The sequence below is a fragment of the Galeopterus variegatus genome, unplaced genomic scaffold (genome assembly GCF_000696425.1).
Source record: "Galeopterus variegatus unplaced genomic scaffold, G_variegatus-3.0.2 Scaffold2019, whole genome shotgun sequence".
Taxonomy (NCBI): domain Eukaryota; kingdom Metazoa; phylum Chordata; class Mammalia; order Dermoptera; family Cynocephalidae; genus Galeopterus; species Galeopterus variegatus.
The window spans coordinates 172,120-186,778 of record NW_007728130.1 but is presented as its reverse complement, the minus strand read 5'-3'; the positions used below and the strand labels follow the sequence as shown (position 1 = coordinate 186,778).

General features: G+C 37.6%; 1 protein-coding gene across 2 annotated transcripts; it reads right to left on the bottom strand.

The window, feature by feature from the left end:
- Positions 1 to 552: 552 nt before the first annotated feature.
- On the bottom strand, positions 553 to 11,882 carry ARG1 (arginase 1). 2 transcript variants are annotated; one of them, XM_008580104.1, is made up of 9 exons: positions 11,826 to 11,882; positions 8,583 to 8,655; positions 7,346 to 7,357; positions 6,314 to 6,500; positions 4,065 to 4,224; positions 2,692 to 2,786; positions 1,614 to 1,718; positions 1,262 to 1,398; positions 553 to 993 (listed from the first exon to the last, which is right to left on the bottom strand). In XM_008580104.1, exons 1-9 carry the CDS (start codon positions 11,880 to 11,882, stop codon positions 827 to 829), a joined length of 993 nt encoding a protein of 330 aa, XP_008578326.1. In that variant the 3' UTR covers positions 553 to 826. The 2 variants fall into 2 exon arrangements, with proteins under 2 accessions (XP_008578326.1, XP_008578327.1); XM_008580105.1 differs by lacking the exon at positions 7,346 to 7,357 and having other exon boundaries at positions 6,314 to 6,488.
- Positions 11,883 to 14,659: the final 2,777 nt, after the last annotated feature.

Genomic DNA, 14,659 nt, shown 5'->3' with positions numbered 1-14,659 from the left:
AGTGGAGGATGGGACAATTGGAAGCCACAGATAATTTTAGGTGAATTCCTAATCTGCATTAGCAGATCTTGGAAACAAAATAGCAGTTTGATTTTTCTGGCTTCTGAATAGATTTTTGGGAATATCTTTTACCTCTTAAAAGGCTACCTGAATAGAAACTATACTAAAATATCAACCTATATCATGTTTGAGGCTTAGAAAAAGTAAAACATTAATGAACTTGGAGATTTCCCAAGCCTATGATAACCCATTTTACAGTGGAAAAAACCAGAGCCAGAGAGCTTAAATAGCTTCACCAAGGTCTTACAATGTTTTGGGAATGGTGACTTCACTGTGACCTTTTAAATATTTATAGTAGTTTTAAGTAAGATGTATATATGCATGTGTGGTGTGTGTGTGTGTATTGCATATATTTAGAAACATGTAGACAATAGAATCTTATGATGAAGAATTTATTATAAAAATTACATCTTTTGAACAACACGGACACATGATCTCTTTCCAGGTGGTGTAGCTTCGTCTCCTGATATTAGGAGTCTTATTCTATGTACAGGGGCTTATATAAGTGTGTTAGATTTGATGCCAGCAAATTTTTAATTGGAAATTAATGTATGCATCTTTTTCTAAGGATAAATCTTTTGTCAAAATGGGAAATATAAGCCTTTTATTTTCACAAAAATTAGAATTTTTCCAAATTTTGAATTTCACACCAAGAAGGGATTGGTAGAATTTATACTAATTGGAAGGAAAACTATAGGCTTAAGTAAATTATTAGATTTGCTAATTATGTCATTAGCTGTGAGAGTTTTATATGATGTTTTCACATTTACTTAGGTGAGTTAAGATAGTCTATGGGTTTATGATTACCCTCCCGAGCAACTCCAAAACAAGCCAGGATTATTGCTACAGATGTGTTCACTGTTCGAGTTACTTCTTCTGGTGTCTTCCCCAGAGATGGGTTCACTTCCATTATATCTAATCCTGAGAGTAATCCTATAACAACAAAGTGTAATAATGTGATTTATAAAATAGTTGACATTATAAAATGAGTACATGTTTAAATCACTTCAAAATCATTACAGACTGACTTGAAAGATTATCCAGTAATATAAAGAGGTGGTAACCAAGAAAAAACACTTTAGTTATTGCATCATGTGAAGGCATTCCAGCAGTATCATTGGGGGCTGGTTTTTAGTTCAAGGAGGTATAAGTATATATTGAGCAAGTGTACACTTGCTTCCTTTACAGGAATTGTACATACCTGTTTTGTAAATTTCTTCTGTGATGTAGAGACCTTCTCGGTAAGACAGACCTCCTACAACTGGTGTGCCAGTAGCTGGTGTGAAAGCTGGGTCCAGTCCATCAACATCAAAACTCAGATGAATGGGCCTTTTCTTTCTTTTAAGAAGTGGGAAAGGATTTCCGTTTAAAGTTGATGATTTAATGTTTAGTAGATAAATATAGTTTTTACCCTGCTTTGTAAAAAGTAACAACCCAGTGAAGTTCCATGATTTTACTTAAAGACTTTAGTAATAACTTACATTGATTAGTGTCAGTAGCAAGTCTTATGTTACACACACACACACACACACACACACACACACGCATCATACCTTCCTAGTAGATAGCTGAGTGTTTCTTCCATCACTTTGCCAATTCCCAGTTTATCCACTTCAGTCATTGAGAAGTATTTAATACCCAGAGTTTTCAAAATGTAGCTATGAAAGAAGAGATATTAAGATAATCTATAATTAATAAGGCTGACTCTATGCCCATATGTTTCCTTTTAAAGAAAAGCTCAGTGTTGGTAAAATGTATAAAATATTCAGGTTCTGTAAAATATATAAAATATTTAGGTTCTGTGAACTGTATGTATATCTCAATATAGTTTAATTTGTATTTTTTGTTTGTTTGTTTTTGGTTTTGTTTTGTTTGTTTTTGTGGCTGGCCAGTTTGGGGATTTGAACCCATGGGTTTGGGGAGCCGAACCTGTGACCTTGGGGTTGTAAGGCTGTGTTCCAACCAACTGAGCTAACCAGCCAGCCCCTGTTTTTATTTTTTTTTTAATTTTTTTTTTATTTATTTTTTTTTCCTTTTTTTGTCTTTTTTCGTGTCTGGCAACGGATCGCAACCCTCAGTGTCACGCCCGTACCGGACCAGGACCGGCAACGGGATCACAGCCCTCGGCGTTGCGCCCGCACCTCGCTCAGCCAGTGAGCGGGAACCGGTCTGTATGTGGGATCCGAACCCTCGGCAGGAGCGCCGCCGCGCTCCCAAGCGGCGCACTGTAGCAATGCGCCACCGGGCCGTCCCACCCTGTTTTTATTTTTAACAGCAAGTCAATTAAGACATAAATTGCTTGAATGTAAAAAGCAGGTTACAAGATATTGTATTATATTCACCAAGTTGCCATTTTCTTCAAAAGAAAAAAATTTAGATACTTAGAAGGAGAGGTCTGGGAAGAGACATATACTAAAATGCTAACAGAGATTTTCTCTGGTTAGTGAAAAAAAGATAGAAATTGCCTTTATACATACATGTTACATACATGTATATAAATACATATGTGTGTGTATGTACATATATGTATTGCTTTTTAAAATAATTTTCTCTTATAGATTTGGCCATAATGCACACCTAGCACACAAAAGTACAAAAATGAAGGTAAATCACATTAAGAAATAAACTTACTGTTCCCCAGGGTCCACGTCTCTCAAGCCAATATATACAATATCCTTGGCAGATATGCAGGGAGTCACCCAGGAGAATCCTGGTACATCAGGAATCTAAAATTGCAGTTTCCATTTGGTTATATGTGCTTCTCTTGAGCAACTTCTACATTTAAAGTTAAGGACACTCGTTGATTGCATATAATATTTAGACTATACATTTAGAGGAAATCATTTTAAACTAATACAAAATTAAGAAGGAATATCTGCCTTTCCTCGTGGTGCCCTCGATTGCTTTGGCCTTTCCAGCCTCAGCCTGTGGCCCAAATCCACCCTGAACCACTTAGCATTTACCTGCATTGTGCCCCATTTCTGCTGGGCCCTGTTTTCCCAGAACACTTCTATAAAGAAGTGAGTGTGCTTCCACTACTTTGGTAGCTTCCTTCTTTACTTTTCTTTCTCAATATGGACTTAATCCAGAGGATGGCCTGGAGTGGCTGAGGGAAATTTTTGACCAAACCTTTGGTTGCTCTTCAAACCATAATGCAGCAATATCTGCTATGTCCTGGAGCCAAGCTTAGTTGTTCCCATGTGCTAGCTAGACATTTTGCAACTTTATAAACCCATCATTTAATCATCAGTTTAAAAAATGTTACTTCTGAGCATTTAACATAAGGAGGTTTGAATCCCCTTGCATCATCTTAAGGACCAATATACTACAACTGTATCAATGAGAATTATTTTTATTGATATACTATAGCCTAGCAATAAAAATTATGATCCACAATGTTAAATCTTAATCTGAAATTTTATCTTCTATCTTTTTGAAAAGAAATTTCTAGGAAGCAAGGAGGTAGTTCTTCCTCTTATGATTTAGATAGGTGCTTCTCACAGTAAAGATGTTAACTAATAAACTATTGTAATCTACATTTAAAAACTCCATTTTTGAAAAGGCTCTATGATGTAGCAGGAGCACTTTGTAAGAATGTAAGGCTGGGTGGCATGTAGTAGTGGACAGGGTTAGGAGTATGAGACCTGATTCTGGCCCTTGCTTCAGTATACTCTTAGCTTATGATTTTGGGCAAGTTGGTTAACCTCTGAACTTCTGTTAACTTGTTTATAAAGTAAAGTATTACTCTGTGCCACACCTGCTAAAAAGGCGAGTTTAAGAATCAAAAGGGAAGATATATATGAAGTTAGTTTGCAATCTACCAAGTAAGATAAAGGTAGAGAGCCTTGCCAAACCTTTGTCAACCAACCCTTTGCTTATTGGCTGCATAGAAAATGGTTTGAGATTACACCAACAATAAAATGGCATAGGGGTCCTTACTTCCCTTTCACCTGAACTTCTGCTAAAGAGTACTTTTTGTAATAGAACGTCAACCAGCCTTTTACCTTTCCTTTTAGTTCCTTCAGAAGGAAAGACACTGGTTGTCCGTGCAAGTTCCCACTTGTGGTTGTTAGTGGAGTGTTGATATCAGTGTGAGCATCCACCCAAATGACACCGAGATCAGGGTGGACTCTGGCATGGCCGGAGATGCTTCCAATCGCCAAACTTTAGAGGAAGAAAGTTTGTGTGAACAGTAGGTTTGTAATGTCATTGTATACATAGTATTTTTAACTCAATGTACCCACTTGGTTTTCCTTTAAGTCAAAGTGGCTGATGTTTCTGATAATTTTTAAATTAGAGATGCCAATTAAACAATTATTAGAGTAGAGAAACTATAGCATACACTTAATAGTTACTAACAAGTTGTATTTATATCAATAACATTACTAAAAAATCTGATGATTTTTTTCAAAATCCACCATGTAGTAAAATCACAATTTAGCAACAAAAAATAAATGAGTATAAAAACACTAACTACACAAGAAATTCCTTAGCCCGAGACCCTGTTCAATTCTCAAGGTTAAATCTGGCTTGTTTTCTGCCCTCTCATTTCTCATGGTAAATGCTTAATTCTCTCAAGTGATTTATGACAAAGTCCTTCTATTTTTCTTTAAATCTCTCTCTTTTATAATTAGGGAGTGTCACTCAGATGCTTTTATGTCCACATCAGCTGGTGCTGCCCACTCACTCTGTTCAGTGCTCAGAGCCTCTGCTTTAAACTGACTACTCTCCAACCACACATTTTATGACTACTCTTTAACCAGGAACCATCAAAGTTCATCCCAAATTCTCCAAGCTCCAGATATTTTGCCAGAGTGGAAGAGCTAACTAATATCTTGCACAGAAGTTAAAAGATTGGGAGGCACTATGCAATGCTTGTACTCTCCCACTTGTGAATATTTACATATCATTCAGGGGATCATGAACTTTGAGATTCTCAATGTGGAAGCAATCATGCCTTGACGTTCAGGTACTGATTATTCAGCTTGCTGTTTGTTTTCTCTTCAGGTTGCTTGTCTTTTGGCCATTTGCCACTCTTCAAATTTCCACTTACAAGTTTTCCACTTAAAAAAGCAAGTGAGCCCCAGTTTCTCAATTGTAATTTTGTTACAGAAGCCCTGGTTAACATTTTGGTTTTGGAAAAGGAAACTGAGGGGGGCTGAAGTAATTGACTCCCCCATCAGGAGCCACAGGAATGTTTCCCTCCACTTTTTTTTATCTAACCAGACCTTTTCTGGTAACATCCTGGGACCTCGAGAGTAGACATTAAAAAGGATTGTGCACAGGGTCGAGCCCGTGGCGCACTCGGGAGAGTGCGGAGCTGGGAGCGCAGCAGCGCTCCCGCCACGGGTTCGGATCCTATATAGGGATGACCGGTGCGCTCACAGCGCTCACTGGCTGAGCACGGTGCGGCCGGTCTCAAAAAGGACAAAAAAAAAAAAAAAAGGTTTGTGCACAAAAATTATCTTTGCTATAGTGTTTGTAATGGTGAAAATTTGAATGTAATCTGAATATCTGAAAATATGAATAATATAGGGACATAATCCCTTGATGAAAAATTATACAGCAAGCAGCAAAAAACTGATGCTCACAATGTTTATGTGTATGAAGTAACATAAGGAAATTTGTACTGTAGGTTAAGAACAAAACATAAGATATCATACACACATGCACAAACACACACACACACACATACATAAACATTGTTAAACAGAATCATAATGTACAAGGAAAAAAAGATGCCATGAAGGAAATGTGCCAGATTTTCAATTTTAGTTGAAATTGTTGTAGAGGAAGTACAATTACCACTGGGTTTTTTTCTTTTATATATATGTGAATGTGTATGTGTGTGTGTACAAGTGCTTTCAAAAATTTTATAATTATTACTTCTATAATAGAAAACACACTTTTAAGTTGTTTATCTAAACAAGTTATATGTAATTAAGTACAGTAAGCTGTTTATTTATAAATCTAAGCCTGTGCTGAAGATTTTGCTGAAATCCATTCGTATTTCATGTGTTTTCTGCTGTAATAGATAAAAATAAAGATACTGTAAGACTTCAAATAGAATTGTCTATGTTTCTGTAATAAAGAAGTAACCTGTGAAATGTTTATTTAAAAGGCAGAAGAGTATTTGGTATGAAATATTGATCAGTTCATTCCTGTCTCTATTTTCTCTCTTCTGATGGTCTTGGCTCTACACCCTCTATGCCATTTGTGCCAGACTCCCATAGACAGAATCGTTCCACAAGACCTGTGGTCTCCGCCCAGCACCAGGCTGACTCTTCCGTTCTTCTTGACTTCTGCCACCACGCCAGCCAGCTGCTCACTTGCTTTTCCCACAGACCTGGGATTCTTCACAATGTGAAAGGGACTGTCATTAGGGACATCCGTGAAGGGCAGGTCCCCATAATCTTTCACATCACACTCTAAAATTAAAATAAAAGTTTAAATTTACTAAGTGAAAAAGATAAATTGCAAATCAGCCTGTGTATGATGACTCCAAATGTACAAAATAAGTATATTTTCAAAAGTAGAGGCAAAAAAAAGTCTGAGAACTGTAAATATGAGGGTAGAAACCAGGTCTGCTTCTGCCTGACATCATTTCACCAGTACCACACGCAAATGCCTGCCCTCAGTGAATACCTCTGGAATTGATTGGCTAGACTAGACACTGAAATATAATCGTAATAACCTTCTGGTTTGGGCTTAATGGGGGACAGCACTGTCTTTGTCTCTATCTCGCTGTCTCCCTCTCCTATGTGAATTCTACCATTCTGTAAAAAGCATGTTTTCTTTTTATAATAAATAGTTTATATCTCTCTCTATATATACTTGTATATATAATATATATTTACAAAATTAAGAAAATACTGGTATATTTTCTTCTGCACATAAATATATGTAATCTGTGTTAACAACCCTTGGTATCAATCCAATCTGTCACCTGCTGAAGCAGCTCAGCCTCCTCGTCTCTCTGTTGTACCTGCCTCACAGTGGTGGTGTCAGAATTAAACAAGAATATATGCTTAACACTGAGCCTAACACTTTAGAGAGCTTGGTAAATGAAGACTTTTTATTATCCTCTTTAATAAGGAAAAATTGCACGTAACCCAAAATTTCTAAGGACCCAGTGTGCTTTCTAAAAGGCCCTAAATTAGGCTTCAAAAGTAGAGGGCTTCGTGTAAAACTGTGACATGGGGTCAGAAGGACATGTCCATTCACCCAAGCTTTCTGTTCTCTATTGGTGTCTTTTCTTCTTTTATTGGGGGGGGGGGGTGCATATAATTCTTACTCACTAAAATTCACTCATTTTAAGTGCACAGGTCAATGAATTTTGGAAATATCCACAGTCTTGAAACCATCATTACAATTAAGATTTAAAACACTACCATTCCCTCCCTCAAATTCCCTCATGCCCCCTTAGTTCATTCCTCTTCCCACCCCCAGGAACTGCTGATCTGCTTTCTTTTGCTGTGCTTTTGTCTTTCCAGAATTTCATATCAATGACTCAAACAGTATGGAACCTTTTGTGTCTGGACTCTTCCACTTAGCATGTTGTTTTTAAGATCCACCCATATCTTTGCCTGGGTCATTAGTCTGTTCCTTTTTATTGTTGAGTCCTCTGTCATGGTGTGGATGTACCATTTTTTGTTCATCCATTCACCCGCTGATGAGCATTTTGTTGTTTCCATTTTTTTGTTATTATAAATACTGCTGCTACAAACATTCAAGTTTAAGTCTTTGTGTGGATATATATTTTCACTTCTGTTGGGTAAATACCTAGGAGTAGAACTGCTGGGACAAAAGGCAAAATATTTGTTTACTTAAGAAACTGCCAAACTGCTTTCCAACGTGGCTGTATCATTTTGCATTCCCATCAGTTGTTCCACATTCTCTCCACCATTTCATTAGGTATTTATATATAAAAATAACATATATGTAAATATAATTTTGCATTTGCATGCTTATGTGTGTGTATATATATATGCATGTGTGTACACATATACACACTGTGCAAACACTAGATATCATTATTATTATTAATTACTGTTTCATTTTATTTTCTTTCACAAATAGAGGTCCTCTGCTAGTAGTATATACTTCCTGCTGCTCCTCACCTTTGGTTTTCAATTCCCCCAATTCTCCTACCACCCCATCCCTAGTCCTCGCACACACAGATTCTCTTGTACAATAGTTTGGCTGAGGGGCTAGCTGGTTAGCTCAGAAGGTTAGAGCATGATGTTATAACCAAGGTCAAGGGTTCGGATCCCCACACCAGCCAGTCACCAAAAAATTTAAAAAGTAGTTTGTCTAGAAAGACAAACTGAGTGAGATGTTCCTCTAACATAGCATTCTCCCCATGCCCTGTTCCTTTTATAGGATGCACCTCTAAAGTTATAGCCAGTTCTGCAATTCTGGTATAAATGTTATTCCAGACACACTTCATGTTCACAGGAGCCTGTTCCTTCCTTCAGAGTGGGGAGGAAATCAGGCTGATCATCTTTCAACTAAAAAATTACCTTGTTCTTTAAGTTTCTCAAGCAGACCAGCCTTTCTCAATACTGTAGGGCCTTCTTCCACCCCTCCTCGTGGCTGAACAATTAAAAAATAAAGTACTTCAGACATTATCATGACCATCAGATGTTTACAATAGGAACCCTTTTCATTATTTAATCAGTTGAATTGTAACTATGATTTTTTGATCTTCTACAGAGCCAGGAATTTACATTATCTCATTTAATCTTCACAGCAAAGTAGACTGAATTACTCCTATGCCAAACAGGAAGAACTAGAATCATAAAAGTTGTGTGATTTTCCTACTGGCACACGGCTAATAAGTAGCAGAGCCTCCGTTCATATCCAGGTCTTTAGATTCCAAAACCTGCATCCCTTCTTCCCATCACACCGTGTTGTCAACATGGTGAACACATGTTTTGTGCAAAACCACTCTGAAAGATGAAGATTCAATAATGAAAAGGAGAGGGCTTCTGTCATTGAGTCACTCATAAGCCAATAGGAGGTTTGGAGATTTAACCCAATTACAGTACAAAGATAGTCACTTCAATGCAGATATAAGATGTCATAGTAACAAAAACAAGATGCCCCTAACTCTGTGGGGGACAGGGTGTGCCGGGTGTATCAGTAAAGGCTGCATGGAACAGATGACACTTAAGCTGAGTCTTGCAACACAAGTAGATAGAAAAACAGATGGGGTAGTGGAGGAATTTTGCAAACCACGACAACAGCTTGGGCAAAGGAATCGGAAAAGAAAGAGCATGGCACAAAAGTGACCTATGTGCAGGTCCTCACAGCAGTGTTAGGGCTCTTGGGGAGAAAGCGGCAAACAGGGAAAATTATCTCCTGGGAGCTGAAACCACAAAGACCAGCCGTTTCAAGTTTTGGCCTGCTTAAACAGATAATGAGAGATTCTACCCTTGCAGTTATGACATTAGGGAAGCTAACACTCTCCCTCCTTGCGGCAAGTCTGCCCAAGCCCCTTGGCTGCCTAGAGGTCTAAAAAAAATGGTTCTTTTCTGTATCTTTCTGATTCTAATTTCCAATGGGGCTTATTCAGAAAGTTATTTCTTACTATCAGACGAGAAGATGTGCCAAAAGACACGTGTCTATCCCTAGGATGGGAGCTGCAGTGCCAAACAGCAAATCTTTTTTTCCATGCAAATGACCAGATGACTTGTCCTGGGTGCCAGAGTCCCATCCCTGGCAGCAAGAGACCCCACGCGCTCTGCCTGACACACTCCGCTTCTTGACTCCACTCGCTTTTTACTTGACCCGCTTCCTGCCCCCTGTTCAACAGATGTAATTTCTGTTTCTTTAAACCCCAGTAAGGTGCTTCTTGGTTCATATTTTGCCTTTAGTTTTGGGTCTGTTTTTGTCTTTTCCCCATTGTTAGGTTTCAATACAACTTTCTTTACCTTTGGGACACTATATTTTGTAGTGTAGAACTGACCTATATAGTAGATGCTCAAAAAGTATCAATTTGATAAAACTCCCTGGACTTTTTTTCACTCTCTCTTTCAGACTTGACACCAAATCTCATAGACCCCTTTGTTGATACAGTATTTGCTATAACACGGTCATTAAATCTCCCAGGGTGACGTTTTCTAGCCTTCTTTTTTATTCGTTTGATTCAAACTGCTTTTCCTGACCGGTCTGTGCTCATTGCTTGGTTTGTCAGTCTGCTTTGGCAGCTCTACTGACTTTCTAAGCTGGGCCCAATCCCTGCCTGGCCACAAGTGTGAGATCCGCTATGGAGCCTGAAGAGGTGTTGATGCAGGTCAGAGGCACAGGCTTTGGAATCAGCCAGTATGATCTGGAATCTTGGACCTTGAGCAGATTATCAAACCTCTCTGAGCCTTCACTAACCCAACTGTAGGTAAAAATAATACCTACTTCATTGTTTTCTCACTGCTTTGCAAGGAGATGAGGCAGCGAATGGAGCCCTTTCTCAGACTCAAACTTATAACTCATTCCAAGAATAGGTAAGTGTATTGTAGATTTTAAAAGAAACACTTCTGTGTCAGCAAAATGTCCCTGTTCTGGGAGAGACCTTTGGAAGATGTCCAGGGGAAGTGAAACAGTGCGTATTTACTGACAGTCCAAATGCAGTTTGGGTCTCTAACCTCTGACCTTTCCCAATTTGTTTTGCAATAAAAAGCCAGAGGACCCAGCAAGAGTTCCAAATTAAGGGGGCTAAAATTTTTCCCAAATTCTGAGAAACCTGAAGAAAAGCCCCATTAAAAAATAAACTTTAGGAGTTACGCATCACAAATAGTCTTATTTGGTTTTTTCTTTCTTTTTTCTTTTTAATCACAGATGCACCCATGTTACAGTTTAAGGTCTTCTGTCATCTCATTATATGAGGTATCTTCAAAAAGTTCATGGAAAGAGTCATATTATTTTTTAATTCTATTTTTTCCACTAACTTTTTGAAGTACCTATTTACCAAAATGAATGTTCCCAGACAGTAAAAAAAAGACTGTATTTAAATGTTGTTGGCATGTGCTGAGTCACAGACAGGTGGCCCTAAGACAATCTAGGAGTTTCATAAATCCATTAATCCTTTCAGTGTTTCCAATTTGCAGTAGGATTTTTCTTTTTTTCTTTTTTGTTTTTCTCCCCTGAAAGAGAGATACGTAAAGGATCCTACCTAGCCCACGAACTAACAGTTTTATAGAATTATTAAAGCCCTAAAATAATATAAATCCTTCACAAAGCTGCATAAAGCAATAACATTTAGGTTACCCAAATTAAAGAAGTCTGAAGTCAAGGGTTAGGATCGCTATTACCAGCCAGCCATCAATAACAATAACAAAAAATCAAAATAAGTAAATAAAAGAAGACCGAATGTATTAAATTTTTCCAGGCATTAATTATGTAACTAAACAAATGTGTTTTCTTAAAATTCTCTCTCCCTCTGTGTACACATGGTAACATCAAAAACAAGACTTAAATGAGTAACTAAAATGCAGAAATAGGTCGTTTCAATTCAAATAACTATTTTCTCTTTTAAAAAATATAAGAAACATGCAGTAGATTCAAATGAAATTGGCTTTGGTTGAAACAGAAGTGACAAGAGTAAGTGGGCTCGTGAACTTAATTATATGCTGTTGCAAAATGATGAAAGAACTATAAAATATGCATTTCCAGGAAACTTAGCTAAACAGACAATAACATCTTACAAGTTTTAAAGTCCAAAATTTTCCAATAAATTTCTATTATTCAAAGCCAGGCTTTTTACTCACCTGTCCCTTTGAAAAAGGAGCTCCGATAATCCCTATGGATTTTGACTTGGAACTCATGCTCTGACACTTCTCGTTGCTGTACCTGTGGTCTCCAGCCAGTTGCCACCCTCTGCAACCCTCAATGACAGAGGACACATCTTTTTTTTTCCATTTATAATTGGGTTGAATCTGTTTACCTTTACTCTAATGAGGACAGCTGGCTCCACCTACTGAACCGAAGAGTGACAGAGTCAACAGAAAGTCTTGCAAATTCTTCACATGTGGAATAACCATGAGTCTAGGTCTCTGACTAAGTGAGCATTATTCATGATCCTAGTTCACAGCTTTTTTAGAGAGCCAGCCAGAGGACTTTAATCTCTCCTTAGATAATGGACAGTTACATGTGGTTTCACAACCACATAAACAGCACTATCCTTCTAGCTGTGCAACCCCAGGGCAGGGAACTTTCCTCCTCTAGGTCTCTTTAGTCCTCTTGTAGAATAAGGGCTGGGACTGGCAAGATGGCCTCTCACATCCCTTCCAGTTCTAACATCCTGCGTTAAGGTTCACACACTAGGATAAATGGTTAATCCATGGTACACATTTCACATACCACTAGGGCACACTGTCAGGGAAAGCATATGACCTTTTTTTTATTATTATTACTCGAAGAAAAAAGTGGTTACTGGATTGATAACCCAGAGGTGTTACCATTTTTGAAATATTTTTTGGAGTCATAATATCATAATCAGGTATAGAAACAAAAATAGCATTGAGTTTTTATCATGTGCTAGACGCTGTTCAGTTTTATATTACCTCATTTAACTCTTATAACAATTTTATATTAAGTCTCACCATTAGTGCCATCATTAGTGCCATTAGTGACATTTTACTGATGATGACACTGAAGCTCAGAGAGGTTGCCAAAGATCACACACAGGTTGTAGAGAAAGAGCCAAGGTTCAGTCTTAGGCATTCTGGATCCATCTAACCACTGCACTTACCGTCTAGACACCAGTTGGTGTCAGCTATTAACTGCCTGTGTGCTCCTGGTATGTTGTTTATCATCATGCAAAAATATGGATTTAGAAGAAACAAACCCTGTAGAACCTTCCAACTTCTAAAACTAAAGGCAAAATATGAACCAAGCAGCAACTTGCTGGGATTTAAAGAAGTCCTGCTCCTCCCAAATCATTTACTTCTATTTGCTTTAGAGTTTACCTTTTACATTTAGCTCTTTAATCCATCTAATCCATCTCTGTATATTGTGTAAATTTTCCAGTTATATTGTTTCCTATTTCATCCATCAGTTTCCTCAACAACTCCCACTGAACAGCTCATCTGTTTTGCCACTGTTATGAGGGCTATCTGTCATGGAGCTCTTTCTTCTGTTCCATTGACTAATTTACCTATGGCTGCACCCGGTCGCTGAGGCTTTTTTATTATTGTTTTGTGGTGTATCCTATCATTGCTTGGATGGGAGTAACCTTTTGGCTCTTCTTTTTCGAAATGTACTTACCTTTTATGAGCTTCTATTCTATATATTTAGAATAAGTTGTTGAATTCCACAAAAAAAGAAACACTAGAATTTTTTCTGAATTTATAGATTAATTCATAGAGATTTGCTGTCTTTCAAATTTTATTGCAGAATTTTTTATTTTTTTATTCCAAATATCTTAACATTTATTTGTATATATTTGTGAAGTACAGTGTATTGTTTCAACACATGCATATACTGCACAATGATTCACTGAGGGTAGACAGCAGAGTTTTGTACCCATTAATCCACCATTTCCCCACCCCCCACCCAACCACCCGCCTCTGGTAACCATTATTCTACTCTCTACTTCTATGAGAACCACTGGTTTTGTTTTTGTTGTTGTTGTTTTTTAGATTCCACATATGAGTTATATCGTGTGGTGTTTGTCTTTTCATGTCTGACTTACTTCACTTAACATGATAGTTTCTAGTTTCACCCATATTGCTGAAAATGGTAGGATATCTTTTTAACAGCTGAGTAGTATTCCATAGTGTATATATAACACAGGTTTTTTATCCGTTCATCTGTTGAAGGGCATTACGTTGATTCCATCTCTTAGCTATTGTGAATAGTGCTGCAATAAATACAGGCATGCAGGTGTCTTTCAATGTATTGATTTCATTTCCTTTAAGTATATACCCAGTAATGGGATAGCTGGGTAGTAGGGTAGATCTATTTTTAGTTCTCTGAAACCCTATACTGTCTTCCACAGTGGCTGTACCAATTTACACTCCCACTAGCAATGTAGGAGAGTTCCTTTTTCTCTGCATCCTTGCTAGCATTTGCTATTTTTTGTCTTGTTGATAATAGCCATTCAAACTGAGGTGACTTGATATCTCATTGTGGTTTTAATTTACTTTTCCCTGATGATTTGTGATGTTGAGCATTTTTTTCAAGCACCTGTTGGCCATTTATATATCTTTTGAGAAATGTTTGTTCAGGTCCTTTGCCCATTTTGAAATTGGGTTATTTGGTTTTTTGCTGTTGAGTCATTTAAGTTCCTTATACATTCTGGATATTAGCCCCTTGTCTGATGTGTAGTGTGCAAACACTTTCTCCCATTCTGTAGGTCTGTAGGTTGTTGCTTCCCTTTGTTGACAGTGTCCCTTGCTGTGCAGGAGCTTTTATTCTGATGTAGTCCCATTTATGTATTTTTGCTTTAGTTGCCTGTGCCTTTGTAGCCTTGCTCAAAAAAGTGTTACCCACTCTCATTTCATGTAGCATTTTTTTCTGTTTTCTTCTAGTAGTTTCATAGTTTTGGGTCTTAAATTTAGGTCTTTGATCTATTTTGAGTTGATTTTTGTGTATTGTGAGA

What these genes read in the sequence shown, in the direction of transcription:
- ARG1 (XM_008580104.1), bottom strand. Translation starts at nt 11,882, where the DNA reads ATGAGTTCCAAGTCAAAATCCATAGGGATTATCGGAGCTCCTTTTTCA. An exon ending in CTCCTTTTTCAAAGGGACAG is followed by an intron (nt 8,656 to 11,825) that starts GTGAGTAAAAAG and finishes TTAATTGTTCAG; the next exon opens with CCACGAGGAGGGGTGGAAGA. An exon ending in TGAAGGAACTAAAAGGAAAG is followed by an intron (nt 2,787 to 4,064) that starts GTAAAAGGCTGG and finishes CTGCAATTTTAG; the next exon opens with ATTCCTGATGTACCAGGATT.